The sequence below is a fragment of the Gymnogyps californianus genome, chromosome 1, assembly GCF_018139145.2.
Source record: "Gymnogyps californianus isolate 813 chromosome 1, ASM1813914v2, whole genome shotgun sequence".
Classification (NCBI taxonomy): Eukaryota; Metazoa; Chordata; class Aves; order Accipitriformes; family Cathartidae; genus Gymnogyps; species Gymnogyps californianus.
This window is the reverse complement of record NC_059471.1, coordinates 133,304,818-133,320,679: the sequence shown is the minus strand read 5'-3', so window position 1 is coordinate 133,320,679 and position 15,862 is coordinate 133,304,818. Positions and strand designations below refer to the sequence as shown.

Here is a 15,862-nt window from a genome sequence, read left to right as displayed (position 1 = left end):
CACCCCAGAAAGGAGTCAGACAACCGGATTCATTTCCAAAACAATCTCATAGACACCTGGGGCAAAGAGCATGGCATTGAGTGGGTATATCACATCCCCTACCATGCACCAGCGTCCAGGAAAATCGAGCAATACAATGGATTGTTAAAGACTACATTGAGAGCAATGGGTGGTGGGACCTTCAAACATTGGGATACACATTTAGCAAAGGCCACCTGGTTAGTCAATACTAGAGGATCTGCCAATCAGGCTGGCCCTGCCTAATCAGAACTTTTACGTACTGTAGAAGGGGATAAAGTTCCTGTAGTGCACATAAAAAATATGCTAGGGAAAACAGTCTGGGTTACTCCTGCCTCAGGCAAAGGCAAACCCATTCATGGGATTGCTTTTGCTCAAGGACCTGGATGCACTTGGTGGGTGATGCGGGACGATGGGGAAGTTCGATGTGTGCCTCAAGGGGATTTGATTTTAGGTGAGAACAGCCAATAGATTAAATTGTATGATGTTGATTGCTATGTAATCCTGCCACTGTATGTCATTATTATTGTAATTGTTATATGCTATATCAATGGTATTACAGTAAGAATCACTTTGATTAATGAAGAATGAACTTTGATAAAATGGAGCAAAGCGCAGTAGTGATGGAACCAGGACTGACTTCAGCATGCAACAATCCAACACTACACACCATCCTCCTGCTGCGCCCAATGTCACCCGCACGCTGCACCACACCGAAGCCCAATCCTGTTCTCCCGACTGAGCAGACTTTGCACTATGCCTCCTGCCCAGAGAGACTGTTGTGACAGATGGAGCCCAAAGTCATGGACTGAATGAACTCAACAGACATTTGATAGAGATGGCGCATAGACTGTGGGAATTATATCTGTGTGTATATATTAAAAGACAGGAAAAGTGGTGGTGATTAATTGGAAATGTATCGGAAAGTGTGGGATCTGGACATGACGTAAATGGTACAGAATAAGGGGTGGATATTGTCCTGGTTTCGGCTGGGATTGAGTTAATTTTCTTCTTAGTAGCTGGTACAGTGCTGTGTTTTGGATTTAGTGTGAGAATAATGTTGATAACACGCTGATGTTTTAGTTGTTGCTAAGTAGTGCTTACCCTAAGTTAAGGATTTTTCAGTTTCCCATGCTCTGCCAGCAAGCAGGTGTGCAAGAAGCTGGGAGGGAGCATAGCCAGGACAGCTGACCCAAACTAGCCAAAGGGATATTCCATACCATAGAATGTCATGCTCAGTATATAAACAGGGGGGAGTTGGCCGGGAAGGGCGGATTGCTGCTTGGACATCGGTCCGTGGGTGGTGAGCAATTGCATTGTGCATCACTGTTTTTTTTCTTGAGTTTTTTTTCTTTTTTTTTCCTTTTTTTTATATTCCTTTTCATTACTATTATTGTTATATTTCATTATTATTATTGTTAGTATTATATTTTACTTTAGTTATGAAACTGTTCTTATCTCAACCCCCGTGTTTTACCTTTTTTCCTGATTCTCCTCCCCATCCCACTGGGAGCCGGGGAGGAGTGAGGGAGTGGCTGCGTGATGCTTAGTTGCTAGCTGGGGTTAAACCACGACAACTGTTATACTAGTCTGCTCTCTTGATTTCTTTCTTACAGGGAGCCTTCTTAGCTCCCTTCTCTCTGTAATGTGGTAACTTAACATTTTAGGCTTGTTTTTTTGCATAGAAAATGAACTAGCCATCACAGTCAGTGTTTTGACTTTTCTCCCAAAAGGGAGGGAGCATGTGAGGACAGAGAAATGTTCCTGAAATTTGTTTTGTTGGTGAAACAGCTGCAGTGGAATTTTGTTTGTCTGCTTTACTCAGCTGTAGTGGAGTGCTTATAAATGAGCCTATGTGACTGCTTCACACTCTGCTTATGTTAAATACAGGACAAGGGAGTATTGGACCTGGCGACATTGGGAGGGGGAGATACGTTTACATTAAGTCTGCTACTTTGATCTCAATGGCTACTGTATCACAAAATCACTTCAGAAACAGGCCAGGTTCCTTCTTAAATATGGTTAGGCTTTTTTTGATCTGCTGCTTGTATTGGAAGTTTTTCTCAGAGCCTGCTGCTTTAGTTGGTGGAAGCATTCTTCTTATTTAAACCTGTAATTTACTGTAAAGTCACCTGTTTTCATGCTGACATTGCTCTTCAGCATAAATAAACAATTCTTCATTCCCTGACTGTAACAGTTCTGGGATTACATTCAAGAACAGGTGCTGCATCAATGAGTAAGAGAGAGAATAAGATGGCAAAAAACCACCTAAGTGTGACAGCCCGAAAAGCATAGCACACTGGGCAGTGCTAGGGGAGACAGCAGTAACCTGCCTTTGCATATGGTGCAGGCATATAAGGGCAAGCACGATACATGGATGAAGAAATTAGATTTTGTGAGGCAAATATGAAAGAATAGCTGTAAGTATTTGATCTCTAGTATTTGTTACGAGTACCTTTTCCGAAGTGTTGTCTCTATAGTATTGTACTATATCTGTGGTATGAGTAGATAACATTGTTTTCCATTAGCAGACACCATGTCCCTATACAAAGGTTTGTATTCTTGCTGTGTTGGTTGGTTGGTTGGTTGGTTGGTTTTTATAAGCAGCTGTTGAATGCTTCTGGTCACTTGGACTGACTGTCCATAGCATGAATGAAATCTTGCATGGCCTTTTAAGCAATAGACTTGCTTTGCCTTATATAAACTGGCTTTCTTTACTGAGGTAGTAGTGCCACTGGCATGTTCATTCCATTATGTAAAACCTACAACATTGCACTTTTGCTTAATACCTTTGTCTAACTCATCAACAGTGTGCCATCCCTGCAGACCTCATCCCTGCATCCCCAGTCTCAACAGCAAGTTGCTGGTAGACTTCAAAGCACCATGTAAAAATAAATGTTTGCTTATTTTTAACACAACCATGTTTATTTTAAAATAAATTATATTTACTAAATACCAGACAAATTCTTCTTCATTCACAACTTTGTCTAGCTTTCCATATGATTTGCAGTTAGGCTAGAGATTAATCTACCTGAATTCTCTTAGCACTACACTTGTAGGGTAAATATGTTTTTGCACTGCAGGGGTAAAGTCTGTAAAAAAATCTGTAAAATCTCTGTAAAAAAATCTCTAAAATCTCTGTAAAATCTCTACAGATTTCCTTTTAGCATCACATAGACTGCAGGCATTATCATTACCTGTTCATTTTCACTATTGTGACTAGCAGCAAGGTCATTCTCCCGGTTGATGTCAGGCTCTGTATGACTGAATGTAGAAAAAGAACCATCCTCCAGGGTCTACCTTGACAAGTGGAATGAATGTGCCATTAGTTCTAAGCCTTGACAAAAGCTTGAGAATGGGTTTGATGCAAGAAAAAATGGATGAGATAAAATTACTTGTAGGAAAATAAAGATGTTCACATTCAGTTCAGCATTCTCAAATTTGAAATTAATAAAGGAAGATCCCTGAAAGTGGTAAATTTTGGTGGAATGGCTATGCAGCGAGTTGGATGAGAACTTCCCATTCATAATACTCATAGTTTCAGTATAGCTGCATTTGCCAAGAAATGTGAAAATTATATTCTACATCTGTGGCTGTTAGCAGAGCCTTAAACTGAATGAAAGGGATATAATTCATAAAGTGGGCAAAATGTTATTTTTTTGTCCATAGGAAAATAGGGACAGATTTTTCCATATAAGAATAATTTGATTTTTCTGCTGGATAAAGGCCTGAAGGCAAAGGCAGTTGCTCTTTTCTTACCATCATCCATCATACGCAAAATTACAATCTCTCCTTCCCCCTGCCTTTCCATATGACAATGTATCACACACTGAATGTTGTCATTTTCTGAGTGCTGGGAAGAATCAGTGTTCTCCTATCTGATAGCTATCATTCAGAGTTATTGAAGTCCCTTTTATGGTCTGACCTGTTCCAGCACTTGCCACTCTTATCACAGTACATGTGGAAGTTACTCTGCAGCCAAGAAGACTTCTGACAGAGAAGATGAAATAATATAACAGGCATAAAGCTGATGGGACTCCACAAATGTTATTGGCTATTATGTCTGGACTGCGGCTGTAACCTTTTCAGCTTTGTTAAGGTTTGCATACCTGCACTCCCACAGTATACATCAAAAATTCTACAATGTGCTTTGAAAACCCAAAGCAAAGGCAATTGAACACATATGAGAAGAAGGTTAGATAAGCAAGCTACTCTGTTTTTCTGAAGTTGTTTATTTGTTAAGAAAGATGCATCAATGGCCACTCAGCACCTATGTAGGTTAGAAACATTTCCAAATAATTGTTATTGGAGGTGGAAGCCTGTAAGTACAGTAAGTAATAACCAGATGGGCTAATTCTGCAGCTTCTGGTGTGGTGTTCCATTTTGGAACATTCATTAGATACTCTAATTTCATATTAACACCTGTATGCAATATTCTTCTCTTACACATTTTTCTTTTTTTATATAACTTTTTGCTATCCACAATCCTTTGGATTGTTCTGCTTATAGTAATCACTAGGACAGTTCTCTTGAGTGTGTCCCTTCTGTCTTTTGACATCAAACGCTCATCCGGGGTCTATCTGAAAGTTTCCCATTCCCTGTAAATGCTCTTTATTGTGAAGTTAACTAACCAAATGTCAGTCTGACAAATGAACTTTCACCTGAGCTTGTTAGTCCATAAAATCTAAAAAAGCTGTATCTATTTATATAGCAAATCAGCTTTAGAAAACTGACATAACTTACATAAAAATTGTAAACACTTTATCCTAGCACTTCAATGTAAGATCCAAGCGCCTTCTGTTAGGTAATTCAGCATAGCATCTTTGTCAAACCTAGAAAGTGCCATACTCCCATACTGTTAATAAGTTACTGTTTTTTCATTTTCTTTCCCTGTAGGATGGATTTCCATCCTTGTTTCAGCTTTTTGCATAGGCATGTTCCTATGCATTTGCAGATTTGCATTTGACTAAATTAAGAGGCTTTTATCCATTATTGGGAAATTTCCAGACCTACAAGAAGACAATAGGACTGCCAATCTGAGTGCCTGCTCCTAATTTTGATGCAAAATCAGCCATGGTAGCTTATATTACTTTAAGCAATGAAACTGTTGAAGGCAGCATAAAAAATCCATTTTTGTGGCTGTGTTGGGTGGGGAGAAGGAGGTGTGGATAATACCTCTAACTGTTATGGCTATTTCCAGACAGATCACATGGCTATGCTTTTTGGCTTTTCCAATGCTAAAGCTCTTTGAGTGAGTAATGAGAAGACAATTATTTCAGATGGCCAGAGCTGTCTTTGGACTGGTTCTCTTTCGTCTGCCAGTGAATCAATTTAAGCACCTGTTGTATAGAATAAAATAAACTGTTTTGAAATTGCAACTTTAACAATACATGCTCCATAAAGCAACAAAACCAACAAAACTCTATGTAGTAACTTCTCCCTACAGCAACAGCACAAGTTAAATGTAAATAAGATTGCATTGTTTCTGAAGTTTGAATTAATGAGTTTCCTGCTTTTGCCTTTCTCATTTTCCTCCTCTTAGCCTGTCCCCTTGGTTTCTTTAAAGTATCTGTGGGAGATGACCCCTGCCATCTATGCCCTGCCCACAGCCACGCTCCACTGCCAGGTTCCAGTGAATGTGTGTGTCAGAACCGCTACTATCGATCTGCTTCGGACAATTCTGATGCTCCCTGCACTGGTAAGTATATGGATGGAGTGTTTGAAAGCAAGAAGGGCAGTTAATGAGAGAGAATGTGCCTGAATGATTCAGGGGAGTTGCAGTTCACCTCTTCTCATGACCTCTGAAATAACCCAAAACTTCCCTTTGCTCCTCCAGTTGACTACAGGGTATATCCACTCACTGAATGCAGATGAGAAGACAGAAGTGTTCCCACATGCTTTTTACAATATTGATATATTGGTGAAACTGTGTTTTGAGAATACTGGGGTATTGCAATACTAGATGTTGAGAAATGAAAAAATGTCAGATTTTAGATGACTCATGCAACCTTAAATAAGTCCATTGCAAGTATGCATAAGGTACAACTTTTAATGAGAGAATAATATACTAATTTCTCATGAAATGCTAAACTCATTTCATACATGGGGTAAACATTGTTCATTGAAAGAGTTAACCAATATTATTCTTCCCTTTATCATTGAAAGTGTGAAGACCATATTTACTGCACAGAATTCAAATTCTGCAAATTTTATTTATGGGTAAATATTTAATTTTTTCATTGGCTTCTCTGTGGTTCTCATCAGTTACGACTTTTCACAGTCATTGATTATGAATATTAATAGGTCAAGAAGGAATAATTAGATGCAGAAAATGAAATAAGGTTAGTGATTAGCACTCAAAAATATAGTTTAAATAATATATCAAACATCACCCTTGAACTTTGTGGAAGTGACAGAAAAAAATTAACTTCCTAAAACATCTTGCTAACACTTTATGCCTCTGAAGTTAAACACTCAGAAGTTAGGAAATGTGATTGTGGTTTTTTTCTGTAATCCCTTGCTTCCTATACTGCACAGAATCCATCTTAACCAGCATCAAGCAATCTTTACTTCACAGGGATTATTTTTCCTGAGCAGTTGTCTATCCTTTGCATTGACTGTGATAAGAATCCTCAGGGAAAGCTCCTATGTGATCATGCAATTAAATACTATACCACAATGCAAATGCTGAGTAGCCCAGTTAAGATCACAAAAGAAAATTTAATTCTGACATTTTCTGATGTACAAATGCTTCATCTTGTCAGTAATACATTTTTTTAAACAGTCTTCTGTGTGCAATTTTCCAGCATAATTTATTTTTTTAACAACACCGGAAATGTGAGTCCCCAGGGACATATAGCTATTGGAAATACTCAAACGCTCCAGCAATGAACTAGATTGCAGCCAGAGAGATCCCCCACAAAGACCTCATCCACCTATACTAATAGAGGGTGTCATCCTTTATATTGATCAGTGTTAGACAGAGAAAAGGCTTTGCCCATAGTTTTCATCGATATTTCTTGACTATAGAGTAATGGTGAGAATGAGGATTCTTGGATTTCATTACAGCCTTTGGAGGGAAATGTTCTGTAAATCATGTTTCCCTTGCCCCTCCCTGTTACTGAGCTCAGCCTCTCTGTCCCTGCCCTTCCAGTCTTGCTTTGTGTCTATGCGCAAGTTTAGCAGTGCAACCCTGCTGCTTATTTTTACCTGTCTGAGCTTTTCACTTTCTAGCTCCAGTGTCTTGTCCCATTCTCATCCCCATGCCATCTTCTCACCCTCTGCATTTTCCTCTTTCTCTTTACTGTCTCTGTGCCAGCAGGGGAAGTGTTAGATGCACAGAATGGGCAGTTTTTCAGCTGTCAGAGTTTACTCCCAATCCCAATTCAGGAATCTGGCTGGCAGCAGGACTAATCATAGGGAAACTGGTGTTCAGTTCCTGCAACAGATGGAACAGGCTAACTGAAGTCTGAAAGAGTTCAGAGATATTAGGTGCCAAAGGAGAGAATTAGAGGTCTCAGTAGAGACAAATCTTTACTAAGCTTGTGCAAAATTTAAAATTTCAAAGGCTTGGAATTTCTCTGAACACTGGCTGTTCTTTTAGGGAAAAGTAAAAGTCACACCCTTGAAACAAAGACCCTTCTTGTTAATTTTGTTTCTCTAAAATGTGGTAGTACTATTGCTCCTTCATGTATGTAAGTGTATGTTTGATGTAGCAAAGAATATGTTTTTCTTGGCCTTGTTCAGCAGAGAAACAACTAGAGAAGAGTAAGAATGAGAAGAAAAAGCAACTTGTTCTTCTGTTCTTTTCCCCCTGCTTTGTCTTCTCCCCTCCCCCACCTCTCTCCCATTCTTTCATGGGTTTTTGATCTTTCATTCTGTCTTCTAGGCATCCCCTCTGCTCCCCGTGACCTTAGCTATGAAATTGTTGGCTCCAACGTGCTCCTGACCTGGCGCCTCCCCAAGGATCTGGGTGGCCGCAAGGATGTTTTCTTCAATGTCATCTGCAAAGTATGCCCAGCAGGGTCCTCAGGGCCATGCGTGCGCTGTGGGGACAGCATACAATTTGAACCACGCCAAGTGGGCCTGACAGAAAGTCGTGTGCAAGTCTCCAACCTCTTGGCCCATGTGCAGTACACCTTTGAGATCCAGGCTGTCAACTCAGTGACTGAATTGAGTTCAGAAGCACCCCACTATGCCACCATCAATGTTAGCACCAGCCAGTCAGGTGAGGAGACCCCTGCATATGAGTCCCAAAATTTCCACTTCTATCTCTCATTTGATTTGCTTTTATCTTTTGAATCCTGGGCCTTTGTCTTCTTACTTGTGTGTTGTGCCCTTTTTTATCTTGCCCTGCTAGTTCCATGATTTCACTTCTGCCCTTCTCATTCCTGCTTTCTCTGAATGGGCTTTCCTTTCTTCCCTCTTGGCAGAAAAACTGAGTTTAGCAGCTGATGTGACTGTATATCGAGAAGAGTTGTTGGTGCAGAAGCTGCCCTGGAGAAGATGGCAATGGGAGATGTAGTTCTCTGGGTCAGACAAAGCATGTTGCTTCATTGTGCAAGACAGGGGACACTATCAGGGTTTGACAGGGATTTTGTGAGCATCAGCTTGCCACAGCAGCTCTTAGACAGCATTTCTCATTTCCTTTTCACCTTCTCTATCTCCTACTCTTCTCCATTTCATCTTGTTATACTTCAGTCAGTCTTTCTAGCATTTTTCACCTGTTCACTTTTCTTTTTTGTCTATGTTTTGAGATACTCTGTTTTTCTGTCCTTTCTTGTTCCTATACACCACCTTCCACTCTCCTCGTATCAGTTCATACTCTAGTGCACTTTAACAAGTGGTATTGAGTGTTTCATCAAATCTATCCACCTTTGCCTTGCTGCATATCAAAGTAAGGAAGTGGAAAATAGAGACAGTTAGGCACTGTCTAAAAATGAAGATACAGTTAAAGATACAGATAGGTGCTGTATGACAAAAAAGAATGTATACAATCATATTTATTCATCACCTAAATATATGTGACCCTGGGATGGCGTGTGTTAATACTGTGCAGTCCTGTGGGTCATAAAAGGATATGAAAACTACAGTTTTTACAATTCCTGGGGAGGTGTTAAATGGAATTTTGACAAAGGATCCAGAAGCAGAATCACCATTCCTATTTTACTGAAATTACTTTGGGTTCTTCTGCATGCCATATATTTTCTTCTACCTTGTTCTTGCCTTTTCAACCTTGCTGTTCTGCTAAGTGGTCTTGGAATATCATTCTCCTGTCAATAGGAAACAAAGATTTTTTTTTTTTTTTGCCTTTTCCATGGTAGAAATATTAAAATGTGTTGTACAGTTGTATCAAAGGTGTTGTGATCCTTGTAACTAGGAACTAAACTGCAGGGATGACTAAACTAAAATACTAATGGCTTGTGTGGGCATTCAAAGGAAGGGGAGAGATTAAAGAGTTGAAGAGTAGGTCAGACTGATGGATAGCATACAGAAGGCTTATATATATGGAGGAAAATGGAGAACAGCATCGAGCAAATTCTGATTTTCTGTAAATATCATATATAAGGACTGGAGCTGGAGAGAGCCACATGCATACAGCCATACAGTTCTGCTAAATGTCAACAGTAAGAGACTAGGCATATGTTGTTCTTTACAAGCATGTATAAGCTAGTACAGAGAGGAATTGTACACAGCTTGTTTAAGAGGATATAATGAGGAGTAATGTGATGAGGAGGAGAAAGAGGGGGAACAATTTGAACTGAGTGACAGCAAATGTCTGTGAACATTTGGAGATGTGTAAATGTTAAACTCAAACAAATCCCAATGAGATTCCACAGTGTAGTTGTGGAAACCCCTGCGAAACCAGGTTCCAGTAAAGCTCAGGAGAAATGCTGCAAAACCAGATGTGGCATCATGATCTTGATTAAATCACATCTTGTCATTTCTGCTTCTATGCTATGGAAAGGAAGGGAGTATATATATAGCCCAAGTAATTTCCTACTGTTAGCAGATGCCAGGGGTTTGACAACGTCTGTTTCTTCCCTTTGAAATGTTACCTGACAGGCACTGAGTAGCAGAGCATGTATAGGATACCCAGTCCCCTTAAGAGGCTGGCTGCAAGTGGGTGATCAGTTTTTGTTTACGGTAAAAAACATGACTGGCTAATTTGTATGGTAATTCCAGGCAGTTCCTTTGGCTTCTGCTGGAGACAGGTGGGTGTTCTATTAACATCCTAAAGAATTCTCTTTCTGCATGCTTCTCATCTCAGCCTTCTTCATCTGTATCTGAGGTAATTTAATGGAGTAGCTGCTTCCTTCTCCTGCCTGGAATCACCAAATCTACCCTCTTCTTTTGCTTCTGTTTGACTTTTCTGACCACTCCTATTCCTCCAGGTGTCTCTTGGTGTCTCTGGGTGTGTTGGGTGTGTTGGGTGTCTCTCTTTAAGGTGCCTCTCTTGTGCACTGAAGCAGTTTCAGGGGAAGCCAACTTTCTTAAACAGCAATGTGTACTGAATGGCTTCTTTTTGTGGTTTTTTTTTTCCTTGCTCTTCCTCAAGATCGTTAGGAGTGAGCTTGAGATGAGCTGCCCTCGATTCATAGTGACAGCTCATACTAACAAGGCCCTGCTTCCTCCATCACGTGGCCTGTCTCATCCATACCCCCTCCTTCAATCCCTTCAGCAGGTTTTCACTTTAGCATGGCTTATTGTTGTTGTGTTATTATAACAATTATTATTATTATTATTACTATTATTATTATACAAGCAGAGATGGACATTTCAGGATCTTATGTTCTGAAAGAGACAAGGAGGGGACAGGAAGGCATGAAGGGTATAAAAAAGCAAACTGGAGAAAGATAAGCTTTCAGAATAAATGGCTGTAGCAAAAATTTTCACTCCATTGAATTAAAGGTGACCAAAGAAAGACCCTCCAGCCCTGGCAGTTTCTGACTATTCTGCTTACTCATACATCAGACAGAGTTCTCTTGCTTCTTCCAGTTGCTGATCCAAAAAATCCTCCTCCCCACCCTCTGTCCCTTTGTTAGAGGTATATTAGGCAATATTCTGTGCTGGAACAGTTCTACTTTTCTTTTTCTTTTTCCCCTGCTACCTATTTGCTCTTCATCTTTGTCTCCAAAACACTGTTCATCTAAGAGTTTGCTTACTCCAAGCAATCTGCTAGCCCTGCTTCAAAGTATGATAGGATCTGGTTACACAATCATGTTTTTCTGTGGTAGCCTAATTATGATGTTCCTACTCTTCAGTGACTGTGTGTCTGAAGACAGAATAAGAAGGGCTGGCACTGAAAAACTTCCTTTAATATAGTAAGACTTAACCTCCTATAGCAAAAAGCATCTGAAATCTGTTTGGATAGTAATAATAAAATTTGTTTAGATAGTAATAGTATGACATGCAAATATGATATGCAAATTGCCAGAAGGAAAAACTGTCCAGAGATGAGATGAGAGAAGGGAACTGCTTTCAGCTCAGGTTTGAAGTGCTGAGGGTGAATACCTAAAGAAGTATCAGGATATATAGAAAGATGTTGGGAGGCTGTTCCAGATAGCATGAACTGCATGAGGAAAGGCTATTATGCAATTGTAGTGGAGTTTACTTCTTCACAGAGGGGAACCTGACACAAAGAAAGCAAAGAACTTCTTAAAATCCAACCATATTATTAAAAAAAAAACCTGACTAAAGTTTTAATGATTATTTTAACATCTTGAAGTGTACTTATCAGGGTAAACAAATATCTCTTCTCATGTCTCAGGGCAGAAGTCAGATTTTCATTTAAAGGATTGTGAAAAAACTTTCTCTGTGCACAGCTGTAACTACCTGTCCATTTTTTTTCCCTACACCTTCCACTGAAGCATGTAGTAATGTCTCTTGCCAGAGACATGCTACTGAACTTACTCATTCAGGCAGTTGTTACATTCCTAGAAAGAAGAGGAAGAGATAAAGACAGCAGAGACTCAAATGTTGGAGCAAATCTATGCAGACTTTTAAAAGCAAGTAGATTTTTTTTTTAACTGAATCCAGACATTATGAGAGCTAATGGAGATATGTAAGGATAAAGGTTTTGTGACCAGGTTGCCTTGTACCTGGGAAAAGATACATAGCAGCCTTCTACATCAGTTGGATTCAGAGCAGTGGGACCTGGCAATACCAAAAAAATCTGTAGAACTGCAGAAATGAAAGCTAGACAGTCTGAAGGCTTGTGTAAGGCTGAATGGGGACAAGGACAGTTATGGGTAGTGCCAGGAAATCTAAGAGGACCTGACAGAAGATTTTCAGGTGAAATGGTGTGAGAAGAGGAAAAGAATTAAATGCCAAGTATGATTATGAGATTATGAAGGCAAATGGATGAGTTGCTTGAAGATGTTTGCTTTTCCAAAGAGAGACAAAAGAGTCCAGTAGACTTAGTTGGCAAAGCAGGGACACAGGCAAGGCATTTTCTTGATCAAAACAGGAAAGGAATAAAAAGAGAACTGTCAAAAGCTACATACTGCTGTGTTTTGCTAGGCTAAAACCAGCAGGTAAAGCAAGTGGAGCATGAGCTTTTTGTTCATTGTCCTCCGAATGAACTACATTAATTTTCAATGTAACAAGCTGTTTGTTTATTTACGATCTAATTACCAACTCTGAACACTTGCCAAAGGTCCCTAGGAATTCAACTGTATTGTTTTCTTCTTACATATGAACAACAAAAATACTCTTAAGGTTTAATTTTTCCCTTAGTGACATTTGTCAACTTTGCCATCTTCAGCGGATTTGCCCGGTTATGACTGGGACTTAAAAATTTCTATGCTCACTCCACAAAAAGAAACTGTTCCAGTTTCTGTCTTTACTATGCCCTATCTCCACAGCATGAGCAGAGAATGAATGTGCTTGTTTTCACATCTCAGGCTTCAGCAACTGTTTAAATGAAGACAGAAACATTTTCAGCAAGTAGAAATAGGAGATGCATAGTAAAACATGGCACCTTGTGGCATAAAGGACTTTTTCCTGTTTATTAGGCATGAGTGGAACCCATACACAAGAAGTAGTAAAGAGGTAAAGGAAGTGAAAATAACTAACTAATTTGCCTTTCTAAAGGACTCTTCATCCACAGGAAGCAAAGTACAAGGTTATGACAGGAGACTAAGGTACTTTTAAAGGATTTTCAGGTATTTAGAGAAAGGGTCAGAACTAAATTGAAGTCTGTGGAAAAGACATAGGACATTTTCGAAATAAAGATATTAAACACATAAAGAAGGGAATTTCCATGCTGTATTCAGACTGATCTTCCTTGAAGATGACATGTGGGAAGGTGTGTGGAACAAAGCTAGGGTCTTCATGCCCTTTGCTTAGAATAGGAGGATAATAGGATACCTGAAGTGATAATGAAGGAGAAACAAGAATGTGAGAGTGGTAGATTTGGGGATGGTATTCGAGAATATAGAAGAATATCAGAGAACATTAGAGGCATAGCTGAGGTTGATCAAACCATGTGAAATATAATGAGAGAGACACTGGATGCTTTCAGAAGCTATGGGGTGAGACAGAAGGGGAAGAAAACCCATAAATAACTAGAAAGAACACACAAGCCCTGGCAGGGTTTAGTTTAAATCCCAATTAAGTGATGATCTGTGAGCCAGTTGTCTAAACTCCTGTTGTAGTCCATGGATGTCTAGACAGTACTGCTGAGTGAGTGATTCAGCTGTCTGGTCAGAATCAGAAAATGGCTAAGCTTGTAAGAGACCTCTGGAGGACATCTTCTCCACCACCCCCCGCTCCAGCAGGGTCACCGTGAGCAGGTTACCCAGGACTACGTCCAGACCACTTTTGAATTTCTCCAAGGAGGGAGACTCCACAACCCCTCTGGGTAACCTGCTCCAGTGCTTGGTCACCCTCATGATAAAAAGTGTTTCCTTGTGTTCAGAGGGAACCTCTTGTGTTTCAGTTTGTGCCTATTGCCTCTGGGCCTGTCACTGGGCACCACTGAAAAGAGCCCGGCTCCATCCTCTTTGCATTCTCCCTTCAACTATTTGTGCACATATTGATGAGATCCCTGGAAGCCTTCTCTTCTCCAAGCTGAACAGTCCCAGCTCTCCCAGCCTCTCCTCCTATGAGAGAGGCTCCAGTCCCCTAATCATCTTTGTGGCCTTTGCTGGATTCTCTCCAGTATGTCCATGTCTCTCTTGTGCTGGGGAGCCCAGAACTGGACGCAGGACTCCAAGCGTAGCCTCACCAGAGCTGAGTAGAGGGGAAAGATTACCTCCCTTGACCTGCTGGCAACATTCCTCCTAAGGCAGCCCAGGATACCATTCGCCTTCTTTGCCACAAGGACACATTGCTGGCTCCTGTTCAACTTGGTGTCCACCAGGACCCCCCAGGATGCTTTCTGCAAAGCTGCTTTCCAGGTGGTCAGCCCCCGGCATATACTGGTTCATGTGATTATTCCTCCCCCGGTGCACTTCCCCTTGTTGAACTTCATGAGGATCCTGTCAGCCCATTTCTCCAGCCTGTCGAGGTCCCTCTGGATGGCAGCGCAACCCACTGGTGTATCAGCCTCTCCTCCCAGTTTTGTATCATCAGCAAGCTTGCTGAGGGTACACTCTGCCCCATCATCCATGTCATTAGTGAAGATGTTGAACAGTATTGGACCCAGTATTGACCCTTGGGGTACACCGCTAGGTGCTGGCCTCCATCTAGACTTCATTCCACCCTCTGGGCTCAGTTGTTCAGGCAGTTTTCAATTAACCTCACTGTCTGCTCATCTGGCCGATACTTCATCAGATTGTCTATGAGGATATTATGGGAGACAGTGCTTAAAGCCCATACTGTGTTCTCCATGAGGATGTTATGGGAGACAGTGTTGAAAGCCTTACTGAAGTCAAGGTAGTCAATATCCACTGCTCTCCCCTCATCTACCAAGCCAGTAATTTCATCGTAGAAGGTTGGTCAAGCCTGAGTTCCCCTTTGAGAATCCATGCTGGCTACTCACAATTACCTTCTTGTCCTTCATGTGCCTGGAAAAGGTTTCCAGGATTAGTTGTTCCATCATCTTCCCAGGGATCAAGGTGAGGCTGAGCTGCCTGCATTTCCCAGGGTCCTCCTTCTTGCCCTTCTTGAAGACAGGAGTGACATTTGCTTTCCTCTAGTCCTCAGGCACCTCTCACAGTCACCACGATCATTCAAAGATTATCAAGAGTGGCCTCAAAATGACATCAGCCAGCTCCCTCATGGGTGCATCCCATCAGGGCCCATGGAATTATGTAGGTCCAGTTTACCTAAATATTCTCTCAGCTGATCTTCTACCAGGAAGAAGATCTTCCTTGCTCCAGACTTTCCCCCGGTCTCTGGGACCTGGAGTTCCTAAAGGCTGGTCTTGCTAGTAAAGGCTGATGTGAAGAAGACATTCGGTACCTCAGCCTTTTCTATGTCCTGTGTCACCAGGTCCGCTGCGCCACCCAGCAGTGTGCCCACATTTTCTCTAGTCTTCCTTTAGCCACTTATGTACTCAGAGAAGCCCTTCTTGCTTTTGACGTCCCTTGCCAGACGTGATTCCAGGTAGGCTTTGGCTTTCCTAATCATGTCCCTGCATGCTTGGACAGTGCCTCTATGTTCCTCCAGGTTACCTGTCCCTGCTTCCACCTTCTGTATACTTCCTTTTTATGTTTGAGTTTAACTAGGAGCCCCTTGTTCAAACATGCAGGCCTCTTGGCATTTTTTGCCTGAATTCCTGCTTGTTGGCATGGACCACTTTTGCACCTGGAGGAGGTAATCCTTGCACTAGGATTTTCTAGCTTTTCTGGGGCCACCCTTCCCTCCAGGTCCTTATCCCATGGGACTTCTCCAAGCA

At 41.1% G+C, this 15,862-nt stretch overlaps 1 protein-coding gene across 1 annotated transcript in view; it reads left to right on the top strand.

The window, feature by feature from the left end:
- LOC127029743 (ephrin type-B receptor 5-like) overlaps positions 1 to 15,862 on the top strand; it is an 88,882-nt gene that overhangs the window by 51,620 nt on the left and 21,400 nt on the right. The window contains exons 5-6 of the mRNA XM_050915536.1: positions 5,561 to 5,716; positions 7,907 to 8,245. Of these exons, the coding sequence (XP_050771493.1) occupies positions 5,561 to 5,716; positions 7,907 to 8,245 (495 nt within the window). The remainder of the gene's footprint in view (positions 1 to 5,560; positions 5,717 to 7,906; positions 8,246 to 15,862) is intronic.